Source organism: Stereum hirsutum (genome assembly GCF_000264905.1).
Source record: "Stereum hirsutum FP-91666 SS1 unplaced genomic scaffold STEHIscaffold_2, whole genome shotgun sequence".
Lineage (NCBI taxonomy): Eukaryota > Fungi > Basidiomycota > Agaricomycetes > Russulales > Stereaceae > Stereum > Stereum hirsutum.
Genome location: NW_006763132.1, coordinates 2647715 through 2662656, shown reverse-complemented (window position 1 = coordinate 2662656; position 14942 = coordinate 2647715). Strand labels below are relative to the sequence as shown.

At 50.5% G+C, this 14942-nt stretch overlaps 5 protein-coding genes across 5 annotated transcripts; 2 read left to right on the top strand and 3 right to left on the bottom strand.

Moving 5' to 3' along the window:
• Positions 1–1081: 1081 nt before the first annotated feature.
• STEHIDRAFT_153034 (uncharacterized protein) lies at positions 1082–2094 on the top strand (the record flags this gene model as incomplete). The annotated part of the gene is made up of 3 exons (XM_007300066.1): positions 1082–1702; positions 1759–1881; positions 1942–2094. 3 exons carry the CDS (start codon positions 1082–1084, stop codon positions 2092–2094), a joined length of 897 nt encoding a protein of 298 aa, XP_007300128.1.
• Positions 2095–2822: 728 nt separating this feature from the next.
• On the bottom strand, positions 2823–4010 carry STEHIDRAFT_137106 (uncharacterized protein; the record flags this gene model as incomplete). The annotated part of the gene is made up of 5 exons (XM_007300065.1): positions 3849–4010; positions 3733–3793; positions 3585–3657; positions 3389–3532; positions 2823–3332 (listed from the first exon to the last, which is right to left on the bottom strand). Exons 1-5 carry the CDS (start codon positions 3868–3870, stop codon positions 2823–2825), a joined length of 810 nt encoding a protein of 269 aa, XP_007300127.1. The 5' UTR covers positions 3871–4010.
• Positions 4011–5629: 1619 nt separating this feature from the next.
• On the top strand, positions 5630–6755 carry STEHIDRAFT_165709 (uncharacterized protein; the record flags this gene model as incomplete). The annotated part of the gene is made up of 3 exons (XM_007300064.1): positions 5630–6244; positions 6301–6423; positions 6484–6755. 3 exons carry the CDS (start codon positions 5630–5632, stop codon positions 6637–6639), a joined length of 894 nt encoding a protein of 297 aa, XP_007300126.1. The 3' UTR covers positions 6640–6755.
• Positions 6756–9927: 3172 nt separating this feature from the next.
• On the bottom strand, positions 9928–11053 carry STEHIDRAFT_153030 (uncharacterized protein; the record flags this gene model as incomplete). Its single annotated transcript, XM_007300063.1, has 4 exons — positions 9928–10131; positions 10238–10404; positions 10506–10747; positions 10839–11053. 4 exons carry the CDS (start codon positions 11051–11053, stop codon positions 9928–9930), a joined length of 828 nt encoding a protein of 275 aa, XP_007300125.1.
• An 881-nt stretch (positions 11054–11934) lies between these two features.
• On the bottom strand, positions 11935–14675 carry STEHIDRAFT_91487 (UPF0061-domain-containing protein; the record flags this gene model as incomplete). The annotated part of the gene is made up of 8 exons (XM_007300062.1): positions 11935–12087; positions 12163–12648; positions 12736–12952; positions 13039–13135; positions 13202–13233; positions 13297–13684; positions 13753–13890; positions 13961–14675. The coding sequence occupies 8 exons, from the start codon at positions 14673–14675 to the stop codon at positions 11935–11937; spliced, it is 2226 nt and encodes a 741-aa protein (XP_007300124.1).
• Between the last annotated feature and the right edge of the window lie 267 nt (positions 14676–14942).

Sequence of the window (14942 nt, the reverse complement as noted above, 5' to 3'; positions counted from 1 at the left end):
CTGCACAAGAAGGACGATGGCAAGAGACAGACGGCTTTGGAGTGTCATGAGTTTTCCCGGGACCTGGTATTGCTGAAACATATGGGAGCTCAATGTAAATACCTTCCATTTCTCCAATACTATAGTGTGTAGTCCCGGAGTTTGGAATTACCGTGTGGTCCAAGTAACAAACAGTATGCCACAAAATAATAAGAAAATGAATTAATTGGGGAGGTCACACGGGTTAATTTCCCCTTCTGACAAGGTGATTCGTCAAAGTTGACAATCACCTTCTTTTCGCCCTCACCGTAATTCACTGTTTTGGGGGGTGAAAGGTGAAAATCACGACTTGAGCGGTGAAAGTCAACCCGGGCCGCTCTCACAGTGAACACAGCGCCTACTTCTCGCACACAATGTCGCTTGACACGTTGAACGTCCGATCTTCAACACCAAGGTCTGCCTGTGGGAGACTACTTACAATGTTGCATGCTTACTGCTCGTCCATCTATGGTTAGTACCATAGAGCCTGAGAGTATCACAACACGGTTTCCACACATAGTCCACGATTTGGTTTCTCGCGTCGGGAGTTCACGCGTTCAGGCCACGATTGTGACAACCGTATTTTTTCTCCGACACTACTCATGTTGAACTATTATGGAAACCCCCAGTTTACAAACCACCACGCTTGGCATGGAGTACGTGCAAGCAGTATAAATCACGGCTCTAACATGGCCCATTCTTTCGCCAACCCCGACAGGCTCAGCCTCCGCCACGAGCCACTTGCACATCATCAAATACTACTCGAATCTTGACTGCTAAGTACTCGGACCTTGGTTCATCTCACCCGTAGTACAAATTTGTTGATTTATAGCACAAACTCTAAAAACGTACGTGTGCATGCCTTCTCGCCCAAGTTCTCGACTACATCTCCTGAATACACACGCCTTAATCGCCGTATGCTATGGTAACGCTATGATTTTGTAGGACCTAAGCTCAGTATCGTGACATTGTCAGATTCTCGTCCCTATCCTACATCCCGTCATCCCTCGGACGCAGCGAAAAGTTTCTTTAGATTCCCTCGAGTCTCAGCTACTTACTAGCGATGCCGTACGCCCCTGACCGCCACCACAATCTTTGCCATGGAGTCCAATCCGACACCCCTCTACTTCAATCCAAAACTATAATTCCTCTGAGACAGATCCCGACGCTCCTTCATGCGTCGGTAACCCCGTCATACGCCGAATCCTCTTTGAGGCTCGGTCTCATTGTGCCCTTGACCTTGGTATCACACCCTTTACGGCGTTCAAGCCAACACCATGTCCACCATTTACCCCCCGCCATTATTGCGCCAACTCCTACTGTCCCTCCGCTCTCGTCGTCGCTTCTTCGCGACACCCTTGTCGGCATCTCTAGGATACAAGACGCATCACCAACTGACAAGGACACTTCCACTCCTATCAGCGACACCGAGACCATCACGCAGTCTTCCCTCTGTACCGTTCCACAGGGCCGCTATGCGCCTCCATCGAAGTCAGCCCAAACGCGCTACGGGAATATCAGCGAACCCACTCTTGACTGTGTTGATTTCAGTTGTGGGCCGGAGAAGGACGGGTGCAGTATGACAGTCGCCCAAATTCTTGAAGGCCTGTCGGATGCTTACCTTGAGGGTGCGAACGAAACCGTCCTAGAACGTCACGGTACAAACATCAAGCTGCATATCTTGGTGGGCCACTTCCAACATTTCTTGAGTTTTGCTCACGCTAATTGGTCCATCTGCAGTGGCCGGGCTATGCACCATGGGGCGCCTTAGTTCGCACTAAAAGTTGGAAAGATTCTTCGGTTCCTATCACTCGAGGAGAACTAGCTTTACGTCTCGCGCGAGCTCTTGAGAGGTTTACAGTTGTATGTGTAACTCGTTCCGTTCGAACACGCTTCATCAATCGGTTCTAAACTTGCTTTCAGAGCGCCAAACGGGATGTCAGCGCGGCATCTTCGACAATATCAGTCCCAAGTAGTATTGCGCTGGGAAGTCTCTACCTGCTGAGCTTCTACCGAGTTACGCAGGGAGCTTGGCAGGTTGAGCTTGCGACTGTAGCACCCGGGAGGAATGAGTAGGTCTACACGAAGATAGATGCAGTGATGTGGGTTGAATAAATTAATTCGCGTCCTTCTTGACCTCTAGATCGCGTACATATATCATACGTACACGGCATCTGCTCACCTCTGACTCTGCCCAATGATTCCGATTTTTCTGTCATTATACATTGTACAATAATTGCTTGCTCCTGCTTTGCTAAGACAGTAGTTTCGTTCGTCCCGGTCCTGCCTAAATATTATGCTGTTTTGTCACACTAGCCAGAGTTTGTCACATCGATGCCTGGTGCCACAGCGCCGTACCAATGGGTATCCCCACTTGATTCCGACGACTGACGAAGCCACGGCGCCAATCTCTCAATCGCCACACCACTTGAGCTCGATTATCTTTCAAGTGCTTTTCAACGCATTGTGAATAAACAAAACAGACTTCATATCAATTACGACCATGCAGGCGGTGAGGACTGATACATAAACGGACATCGATAGACCACCCGACATACAGGAAAACTACAACCAGACCACAGACGGCGAATATAGTACAGCTGGAGCAAAACACGAAGGGAAGAATGAAACGATAACAGAGCGAATTGATGAGTAGATGGCTCGTGACAATAAAGAGCAAACAGACGAAGCAAAAAGAAGAGTAAAAGGAATTTCAAAACGATAGCAGAACAAGCAACGATATTGGAGAGTGGAATTGACGGGGCAATAGGCTCTCCGAGAGCCTTTGAGAACGAGCTTCGAAGTCAAGCGTGAACGAAGGTACTACTTATGTTCGCATAGCCCGGCGGTAAATGAACACGAACGTTCAGTGTACCATCAGCCTCCTGCGATAACTCGGCCATGAGGTGGTTATCGAAGTACATAGCACTGGGAATAGAGGGAGGGATCCGAACATGGATGGACAGTGCGTCGCATCCCCGCTGCTCGATATCCAGCAGGTACTGCTCGGCGTAAGGATTACTAGTAGAGTTATCGCTAACATCCGTCTGGTGAGAAGCGGGCTGAGGAGAGCCGATCAGGTTGTCCCAGGTAGAGGAGAAAGAGGGGGACTGTATGCAGTGCGGGTGCTGAACGTTCGAGGGAGTGTAAGAGCCTTGTTCGAGGACGGGTTGCTGGTGGGGGGCGTATATAGGATATATTGTGTTGTCATTCCAATGCGCGGTCTGGAAGTTCGAGGTCGCGTCAAGCTGGAAGCCGTCGAAGGACGTTGTGACGGGCGGCATAAAAGTGTCCTCTTCCCTCGGATCCTGCGACTATGGGAGCACAGTGAGGATAGGGCATGGAAAACAAACGGGTGCTTTGCACGCACTGTGGCACCACAAGTGGCATTCGACCCATTTGAAACCTGCATATCTTGGGCGATACCAGACTCCGGAGCAAAATAAGAGTCGGGGAGCGCATCCAGGTGATTTTCAGTGTGCGCACCGAGCCCACTGTTGACAGGATCCTCGAACTGATCGTCGAGAAATCAGATTGTGCAAGACATGAAAATCAATGTAACTTACAACAGTGGAGAGCATCTGCACGTCAAGGGGCTCGCTACGGCTGTGGTCCTGGCCGTGACTTGGAAGGCTGGGGCTGTGAAACGTGGAAGAGTACGCCGTGAGTTGTCGAGTCATAAGAGCATCATATCAAAAAAAAGACGGAACAGACCTCATGGATCCCAAAAGGTTGCAAGTATGTTGAATACAGTTCTCACAGAGACCATCACAGTCTGTGAGAGGGCATTAGCAAATAGCCAGGACCACAGTGGCTCCTCGGAAACGCACTTAGCCCGCATTGTTTAGCCATTGTCGGTGATTCGAATATCGGCGTAGATGATGTCGGCAGTGACACTAAGCGTGGTCGCAGGAACTAAGTAAGGACCAAGGTAAGCGTGGAAGGTTTCTACAGGCAGGTTGGTCACTGAGAATGTCAGATCAACAGAGCGGACAAGCTGCGACGGGGGTCGATCAAGCGATGATTCAAGTGGAGGATAGACGAGATAGATGGTAGACTCAGGGTTTCCGGCCTGAGACTGAGCTTGAAGCAGAAGTTGGGGCCGGTGATAATACAATGGACTATGATTTGAGTAGTGATTTATACTATGTACTTGCACGTACTCCGGTCTTGTATCGAGTGGGACTGTTCAGGTAAATGGAACACCGAAGGTATCGTATGGTACGCAGCGCATGACTCACAGACACCGCATTGAGACATTGACGTACCTGTTCGACGACACATCTGCATCAACGTTGAGAGATGGCTGTATGATATGAAGGATAGAAGTCGGCCGTGGAAATTCCTTGTAACATTCAAGTTGAGGAGATGCGGGATGTTGGGATCAATCTCGACCCAATTCCATGTTGTATGCCATATTTGCCGCATTGGCATACCTGTACGACACATCTATATCAACCGAACATCAACGTTGAGAGACGATTGTATGATATGAATGATAGAAGTCGGCCGTGGAAATTCCTTGTAACATTCAAGTTGAGGAGATGCGTGATGTTGGGATCAATCTCGACCCGATTCCGTTACGGTACCTTTCCCATCAAGAGGTGGGCGGAATTGCAATGCCAGACATGGGAAGGTCCTCGGCTATTTGATTCCCACGGGGGGGAGGTTGTCGTAACGTTGCCCTAAAAGGCAGCTTCGAGCAATGCGAGCGGCGGAGTAGACGCGCATGAAGCTGAGTGGCACTGTGGTGTTTGTGAGTCTGGAGAGCCGTTGATGAGCATTTCAGCTCATTTCACTACTCGGAGCGAGCGCCTTTTGATGCAGGATACCAAAAGTGAAGTTCTCTACGGATACTTCTGCGTGAAGTAGCGAATATACCACAGAACGGTGTGGGCCACAATGGCGCTCTCGGATCGGCCATGCAGCCCAAAATGGTAATTCAGAAGGCATGTTACGACAACCCCCCTCGTGAGAACTCAGTAGCCGAATGTCCGAGCTGTGTGCCGGATTCCAATTCCGCTCACCTCTTGTTTCCCATCGCTCCGGAAATTCGGTAAATTCGCTTTCCCCCGAGCTCGGACGCGGCCAACGCCCTGCCCAAATCCTTCACAGCGGCCATCCTTTTACTACTCTCAGAAAGCTCCAATGTGTTACCTCTGGGCTCTCACTCTCACGCCCGGTTTCAGAGAACGCACATTCCATGCCATATCGTCCCAATGCGCGTGCCGTATCGTCGTATAAAACACGACTCTAACATGGCCCATTCCTTTACCAACCGACCTCCACCACGAGCCACTTGCACAAGATCGAATGCTACTCTAATTTTGACTGCTTCTCGGACTCTGATTCATCTCACCCTGAGCAGGAATTTATTGATTTACAGTACAAAGTCCAAAAAGTACGTACTCTGCCCTCCTGCCCAAGTCGATGACTGCATCTCATGAGTACACACAATGCATCTCAACCGCCGTATGCTATCACCATGATTTCTCAGGGCCTAAGCTCCGCATCTTGACGTTGTGACTGGAATCTTACTTTTACTCCCGCTATTCCTCGGACTCAGCGAACAGTTTCTTTCGATTCTCTCGACTCGCCTCAGCTAGTAGTGATGCCGTACCCCCCTGACGGCTGCCACAACCCAGGCCATGGACTTCAATCCACCCCTCTACTTCGGTCCAAGTCTACGATTGCTCTCAAACGGATACCGACACATCCCCATGCGCCGGTAACCTCGCCATACGCCGAAGCCTCTCTGAGATTTAGTCTCATTATTCCTCTAACCTTAGCGCCACTCAGTTCACGACATGTCCACGTTCATAATATTATCCCGGCCGTTATTGCGCCAACTCTTGCTGCCCGTCCGTTCTCATTGTCACTTCGCCACGCCACTGTTTTTGGCGTGGACAGCATACAAAGCGCATCTACATTTGACAAGAACGCCTCCACTCCTTTCCTCATCGACTCCTCCGAAACCATCACACGGTCGTCCCTCTATATCGTCCCACAAGGTCGCTATTTCCCTCCATCGAAGTCAGGGAAAACGCGCTACGGTAGTATGGACGAATCCAGCCTTGACTGTGTTGATTTTAGTTGTAGGCTGGGCAAGGAGGGAGGCTATTTGAGTGTTGCCCAAATACTTGATGGCGCCCCGCGTGCTTGTCTTCACGGCGTCAACGAACCTGTCTTGCAATCTCACGGCACGAATATCACGCTACATGTCTTGGTGGGCTATTTTCGACATCTCTTGAGTTTCGCTCATGCTCATCTCTCCACCCGCAGTGGCCTGATCATACACCGTGGACCACCTTAGTTCGTACCAAAAGTTGGAAGGATTCCGCGACTCCTATCACTCAAGGAGAACTAGTTATACGTCTCGCACGAGCGCTCAAGAGGTTCACAGCTGTATGTCCAACTCACTCCATTGGGGCATGCATCATCGATTGCTTCTAAACCTGTTTTCAGAGTGCTAAACGGGACGTTGTCTCGGCAGCAACATCGGCGATACCAGACCCAGGTGATACTGCGCTAGAAAGCCTCTACCTACTGAGCTTCTATCAAGTGACACAGGGAGGTTGGCAAGTTGAGCTTGCGATTGTTGCGCCCACGACGAATGGGTAGGGGTTAGAATCGGATACTAGTAGTACTTCACGTTCTTTCTTGACCTCTCGATCGCGTTTATCATGCATTTACGGTATCTGCTCACCTGCTCATGTTCCTTTCTGCTTAGACTCTGCCCGATGATTCAGATTTATCTACCATCATATGTTGTACAATAGTTTTTCGATACTGCTTTGCTTAATTTCGTTCGCCCCGGTCCTGCCTGAATCTCATATCTTCCGTCTCACTAGCCCGAGTGCGCCACATCCAAGCCTGGTGCCACGGCGCCGAACCAATGGGCGCCAATACTTAGTCGAACTCGGGCCGGGCATTTCCTTTCTCTCCCAATTACTTATCCTTGGACTGACCACTACCCGCCACGACCATCCACCGACCGTGTACTCTATATGGGTTTCGATGATGATAATCTGTTTGGATAGACTGGTTTTTGGATTAGGTGCGATCTTTTCATCCAGTCTCTGCTCAAACAGCGAGGGCAATTCTCGGCTGAGACCGGTCTGTCGGCACCGAAAGCGCAGACACGGATTTGGCGTCTTCATTGTGGTTGCTATGGACAGTATGCCACCGTGTCCGGCACCCTTTGTCTTCTTTGCTCGTGCCGAGTATATATAGCTCCTAAAGAGGTTTCACTCCGACGCACCCTCCACCTCTCACTCTCTGAGAACACACTGTTCATGTAAGTTGGCCGAACAACTCGGACTTACGCATCAATTCGGCCTCCCAACCGCCGTACCATCGACTCTCTTGTAGCACTTTTCCGCGCCTCGATCAACATGAACAACGAATCACTGGGGCCTGATTATCTTGGTGCGTTTCTGCCTGCTACTGTCATCGACAGTCCTGACTGACCAACCACTGCAATTTATTCCGCTAGATTCACCATCGCTCTGTCCTTACATCGATAGAAATCTCTGCTCTTCAAACTGTCCCCTTCAACATATTTCATTCCCGGAATGGTACTACGAAAATCATAATCCTTCGGCGACCAGGGACTACACAGGTTCAGTGGCCTCAGACTGGCTGTGGTACAGACTCCACGGCCGGGGAACCACTATTTAGAGTGCTCTAAAGGTGTTTCTAAAGTAATTTCCATATATTATATGTGGACTCCCCTTTGGGGAGTACTAAAGAGAAACTTTAGAGACCTCTAAAGGCAGGCCTATGCATTTTCTGTAGAAATGCCGTACAAACGCTGAAGATTGACTTTGGAGGACGCTAAAGGCTGTCGAGCACCTCGGGCTTGCCTTATGTGGCAACCCCGAACCTCTTTAGCATCCTCTAAAGGCAATCCAGAGAATAATCAATGGAATTCACTATAGAGCTCGCTAAAGTTTTGCTTTAGAGAGCGCTAAATTGGCATCCCTATATGATATTTCGACCAAGGTTTAGATTCCACATTAACGGGCTCTAAATAGAGGTTTGCCCGTCGTGCTCTACGAGTGCATGTCCTATGCCACGCTCGCGAAGCTCGAAGAGTGGAAGAGTGCAGAGGCTTCAAGGGTCTGGAATCCGATGACGCTGACTCCATTGCCTGAAAATATCGAGTGGACTAATCCTTGGACTCCTGACAAGACACCACTAAACAGTGACGGAGGTCAGCATCTTGCGGCGTCGAATGCCGAGGCAGCTGGGGGCGATTCGTCGACTACGTCTATGGACCCCAAAGTGCAAGGCAAAGACAAGTCTAGAGCTCAGCGGACTGTCTCTTTTTCGATTCCACCGAACTTGTCACCCCATTCTACCTGCTTTACTTTGCCTTCTGCCTCTCAACGTCCTTCGGCCCAGAAGTCTCGCAGTCCAACGGCCCACCTCGCAAACGGCACCACGATTGGCTTCTTGCACGCCTTGGTATATCGAACTCCTCATGCTCCACCACTGGGCGTAACTGATACCGACATTCACGCCGCCGGCGACAAGGTTCCGGGGACCTCATCTACGGCGCTTGGTTCTCGCCCTCTGTCGTATAAGACTGTAATGTGTAAACACTGGGCAAGGTCAAAGGGCCTGTATTGTCCTTTGAGAGATAATTGCAACTTGTACGTCGGATGACATTGACGCCCCTTCCCAAGTAATAGAGACTAAATATTTCCCCTTTAGCATACACGACCTTGACTTGCTGACTAGCATAGCAGAGGATGCAAAGGCAGCGAATAGCAGAGTCAGCACCGTTGAATGGCGTCAGTACGGGAACGCGGCACCCTCTCACCCAAGCTCGTCTTCGTATACGCCGATGTCTCTCCATTCTAGTAATGGGAGAACAAAGAAGGGTAAGGCACATTGTTGGGCGTACGTGACCAACGGGAAGTGCGAAGTACCATCTTGCCGGTTCGTTCATCCCAATGACAAGAGCTCATGTATGTTATCTTTCTATGCAGTTATGATTTGTGTCAATATTGAGCCCTCGTTGTTCTTCTTTCTTACAGACGTCAAGTATACCCCTTGCCGATATGGTGTGTCGTGCCAGACTCGAACGAAGTGCCCATTCACACATCCAGAGTCCATTTTTATTCCAGAAGTATCGTTCCCTCTAGCTTCGCCCGCTCACCAGGTCCAGGACTCCGCGACAGCCGGGATGATGCACCCGAATGGTACCGTGTACTATCCAGTGTGCAATAGTTCTAACGAGCGTATCTTGATGCTGCCAGAAGGCGCCATACCTGCCGCACCGATTTGTCCACAGCAGGAGCCACGTACCTTCACGACACCTTCCATACTCGAGACTTCTAGGTCTTCTCTACCGGCGTTGGGGCATGAAACCTTGCACGTCACACCTAGCTCCCTCACCCCAGCTAACGTGGACGACAACAATACGAGCAACTACCCTTACCAAACACGCCGCGCTGATGAGATAATGGGGAGGAAGAAAAGTTGTGCGCGAAGGATGACTGTAACTGTTGTGAGGGGTGACACGAAGAAGACGGAGCCAGGACTCGGAGAGCAATGGGGCGTATCCTAGGACCGGCTGAGCGCAACGATGTAGTAGATGTGGAATGTATGTTGCAGGAGAGGTCGTGGACTGGGTGCTGTCTTTGAGTATGAGTGTTTGAAATGTATAATACCTCGGTATCATGTGCGCTCACTTGCCTACTGTATTATGGTCTGGTCACCATCAACTCTAGACTTTTTTCGAGCCTTGCTTGTTCAAAGCCTTGCTTATCTTTTTCGTGTACAACAACAATTGTACAAGACTACGACAAGTACAAGATATCAGAGCAGGCAACCCAGACCTCGGAGAAATAATAAAGACCACCACCAGGCCCAACCTCTAGAAGGATATTCAATATGCTTTTACGGCCGTTCAGTTGCGTTGCGTTCCTCCGGGTCCGAGAACTGACCCTCCTCAACCGTATGGGACGTCCCATTGACTGTGGCGTTTCCATTCACGTTCGCGATATCTGATGCTTCGACTTCATCTCCTGTGCCATTCTCGCCTTCCTCTTGTAGCAGCTCGTGCGGGTCGTAGATGATAGATTCAAGATGCTCTAGCGCCGCCTACAAAAGCATCCACATGGACGATGTAGCCAAGGAAAGAAGCAGAAGGATCAAGACATGTCTAGTACGGTGCAAAACGATTATTGTTGACGAAATCGCTGCGCACCCTGCCCACTTCGCTCAACTCCTCTCCATCTGTCCCGTTGAATGTCTCGAACCCGGCCGTGTCGACGAACGCCTCGTCGCCCATCCCGAAATCGTCTTCGTCCTCTGACATGTTGGGGTCTGGATGTAACGAGGCGCAGTATGAAAGAGACTCGAAGATAGGTTCGACTATTAAGGAAGGAAGGAAGCGTGTCAGAGATGATGGCGAAATGAGTAGAGAGGAACGGTGAGTTGGTGTGGTGCTAACAGAAAAAACCGCTATCACGCACGGTTCTCTGGTTTTGAGCTGATAATGTGTAGCTCGCGCATCTCCTGCATCTCTGTCACTTCCTCCTCGCCTTCCCCTGCACCGTTTGCGGCTATCGTCATTGGGGTTTGGCTATAGTCCGTTTCGTCAAGTTGACAGTATATTGAAGCTGGTCCTTCTCCTGAACGCAAGATGGCGTGGAGCGTGATGGATGGATATGTGATTTGGAACCCTTTTCCTGTTGTTGACATGAAGACCAGTGCGCTGTGGATATGATGAAGGATATTAGCGTCGCCGTTCGAATTCTGAACAATATGTACAAAAAGAGCGCCATCGCGCTGATAGTCAAGCACACCTCTCAATAACATATAGTGTTCCCTCTCTGGCATCATCCGGTCCAAAAATTGTGGGGTTAAGTGGAGGGTCAAAGGTGACACGGACATTGGTTTCTGTGTGGCGAAGAACGGGAGGGATGGAGGTGAAAGAGGCCGGAGTGGAGGCCGTGAGTGTCCGATGCTCTTCGGGGGAGATATACGATGGAACCTCTGTTATAGGGGTAACTGCTGGCATGTTGCTGGCTTTTTCTTAGTTGATAACAAGGCCTGTTTCATGCAAGGTCCCGAACAAGGGGCCACACTGTGCGAAAGCGTGTACGCCACATTATTCGGTCAAATTGAAATAAGTGTGATCTTTTTTTTTTTTGAGTCAACATATTTATACCGCGCCGGCGAAGCCAGGGGCGCCTTGCGTATCTACAAGTAAGCAACTAGGGACGAGACCTGTACCGTACCGTACTGTACTCGAAAATGGAGCTGATACCCAAGTTCTCGTGCACTAAGTAAAAGACCGTGAAACGAAACTAGGGAAGTAGGATGACAGACCCGTATCCAGGCCGAGTTGAGCTCGATCGCGGCACCTCCTCCTTCTCCTATGTGGGCGGGGCATCAGCGAATGTGAATGACGTTGGGTTCCTCGCAAGGAACCGGACTAACTCCGGGATGGGTTCCGCTGAGTCTGTTAGAAACTCTACGAAACGCATTCTCCGCGGTCGAACGTAGCGTGGGCAGCTATTGAGGATGTGGTGTCTCGTTTCGAGAACACCGCATATCGGGCAGTTGGACGATTTGGTGGGGAAGAATCGGGACCGGTATTCGCCGATGGGAGCGTGGAAATAAGTGTGATCGCGTTGGGTGAAGCTTGTGAAGCGCGTCGTGAAAACTCTTGCTCCCACACAATATCCTCGCAAGCTCTTCTCCCTTCTTCATTACCAGTTCTACTCGAAGCTCAAAGTAGACAAACCGATGAAATCGAGGTGTAACATACGAGACTAAAAGTACATATATTTTCGATACACGTCGAGCGACCTACCTAGACTACAGTCTGACAAGCGTTCCGGTACTCACGTACGCCTGCACGCCTCTTGATCTTCTTCGACAGCTGCAGAGAACCACTCAACTCGAACAACTACACTGGAAACCCAACATCGCTTTCTCACCCACACCACACACCCGCCTCTCCTGCTTCATCTCTTCATCCCCATTCTCACCGTCAATATCGTACTCTTCGTCCTCATCACCCCAGCTTTCGTACGGGTTGCATGCCATCTGTGCACCGTCAAAACAAACAGAACCGAGGGTATCAGCGAATTAAAATAATAGGCAAGAGATATGATTACGCACGTGCATAATCTTTGCCAAAACTTTCTTTCCCTCCTTACTATCGTCCTCCACCTTCTTGATGACCTCTTCCAGCACCCACTGCCTCAACACGAACCGTGGATTCTTACCCCTCATCTCCCTTAACCTCTTTTCCTCCCATTCATTCCCACTCTTGGCCTCGCCGTTGCCATTAACGCCGTTCGCCATGGACTGAGATCCTTCCCATTCTTTCTTCTCCCTCACGACCCTCTCCATATACTTCCCTAACCAATCCTTCCACTCCTTCCTCGCAGAATCCTGCACGATCATCTCCGGCCTCGAAGTGAATCCTAGCATCTTGGCGACGAACGCGTCAAGCTCCGCCCCACCTGAGACATTCGAAGGTTTAAGGGTACAGAGCAGTCGGAATGCGCCGTGGAAATCGAGGTAGTTGTTCTGAAGGAGCGTGAGGAACGGTCGGACGATGGATATTTCGTCCGCGTCCTCGATAGTCTTGAAGCCAAACCTCTACACAAATAAGCAAAAAGATAAATCAGTAAACCATCTCGTCTTAATCTACGTTGCTATCAAAGAATACGGATTACCCGCACGTACCTCCCGCATCCTCCTCCCGTATTCCTTCCCAGATTCCTCTAGGACTACTTCCTCGAGCTCATTCTCTAGCTCCTCCCGTCCTTTCTGACTCAAATCCTTCACCTCGTCATCGGTGAGATTAGCTGCCCAGCCGACTGGGACCCGCGTATTGGAGTGTTGAAGCTCGTGCCCTATGAGGGGCGAGAGTGCGTTCAAAAGGGCGCGGAGTGCGAATAGGCTGTACAGAGCGTTTGAACGCGGAACAGTGAGCGAGGAGAGCGAGAAATCATGATGATGTGCGAGTTCGGGCTCGACGAGACGTACATCATGGAGGGTTGGTTCTTGTACGAGTATCGACCTTCTTCATCTGAGTGATTACAGATGTGGATAGGATCGAATACGTCCATGAACGCGTAGGGACCTGGTTTCAGATCATCATGATCGAATTGAGCTTTGGTATATCTTCCCAAACAGTAGAAACGCTTACCATAATCAATCGTCAGTCCCAGAACGGAAACGCTGCACGCTATACCGTTAGCATCACTGCACAAGACGACGAGCATTATATCAAAAAGCCCTCACTTATCCGTGTTAATGACCCCATGCATGAACCCATATGCCTGCCATCCCGCCACCATCCTCGCATTCCTCCTCGCCACCTCAAGTACCAAGTCCCTACCCCACGCACTCCCCTCTCCCTCCTTCGCATTCTCCTTGAGCTTCAACACCTTAAAAGCGACCCATTCTCCAAGTATTCTCAGCGCCTCAAGATCCCTTTCCTGCTGCCCGCCACCGAGGAAGAACATTCTGGCCGGAGGGTTTAGGGCTTCGAAAGAGCCGATGCGGAGGAACGACGGTGCCATGCGGGTTACAATCGATGCAGCCTCACGACGTTCGCGGCGGACAGGGAGGGAAGGTAGGGAAAGAATAGAGAGGGATCGAGTTGTCGGGATTGATAGTGCGTGCATAGCTATTCAGTTTGAAGTCCCGAGTTCGTCAGCAGAAGAAAGATGGAGGGACATGAGAAGGCACGGATACCTTCTGCGCATAGATATTCGCGAATAGAAGAACGAACGACAGCGAGACCGTCTGCTGAGCGAGAGAGTGGTGTGCGACCCGCGCCTTTGAGTTGTAGTTCAACTACGGAGTCTGGATCAGATGGGTGTGGAGTCGCCACTGCATGTCACACAACAAAGAGGGTGTTATTCGCGGAGCTTCAGGCAAGCCGACAAGGATAAATACTCACGAATAGATATAGCTCTCCCGTCACCCAACTGCCCAGCCCATACTCCAAACTGATGTCCACTATACCTCAAAGACCAAGGCGCAAACGGAACCTCTGCTCCGTCCTTCGACATAAGCGTGGCCTGACCTCCGAGTATGTCCACGAGCTCTTGACGTGCTTTCGTACCGGGCTTCGTCGATTCCACAATCCCATTCTCGTGTATCTGTACTTCGCCTTCAGAGGTAGATGGTGTGAGTTCCGGAACGCCTAAGACCTCGAACGAGTCCCCGACATCTAGTTGAGGAAGGAAGTCCCTCAAACCCGTCTCCGAGAGTCCAATGAGTTCTACGGGTTGTTCTCTCATCCCCTCCTTCGGATAATGCATCGTCAAACCATTCGCATCGTTTGACCCTCTGGGTTCCGTCGCCTCCCTCTTCGCGAGCCAACTCTCCACGTACGCCGCCTTGTCCTCGATCTCTTCTTCTGGATTTTCCGGAGGTGTAATTTGGAATGGGAACGGAAGTGGGTATGGTGAGACGTGAGAGAAGTGCGCTTGGGCTGGTAAGATGCGAGATCTCCTCTGTACTGATGGACCCGTCGAGATGACTTCCTTGAATACTGACACAGAAGGCGTGGCCGGGTCTGGCGTCAAGTTATGGATGAGAAGGTTAGACTTGGACGGAAGCGGAAGAGCTGAAAGGGTTTGTTTGGAATTGCTTGTCGATAAAGATGACATTATTCGAAGTGTGGTTCTCATCCAGCGGGGTCTTCACCGACGTTGTCGCTGACGGTGAGGATAAGAGAATGGTGGAGGGGAGCAAGGCTTTCTTGGGTGACGAGCGTCATGAGAGCTTGTAATGACTGAATAGCTAGCGTGGCACCCGAGGTGGCGCTAGAGGGGAAGGTGGGCGTGAACAAAGAGTGACGCAATGCCTGTCAGGCCATCGGGTCCTTCCATCAACATGCCCTTTGCACTTCTGCGATGCCATGCGTGTGATTGACA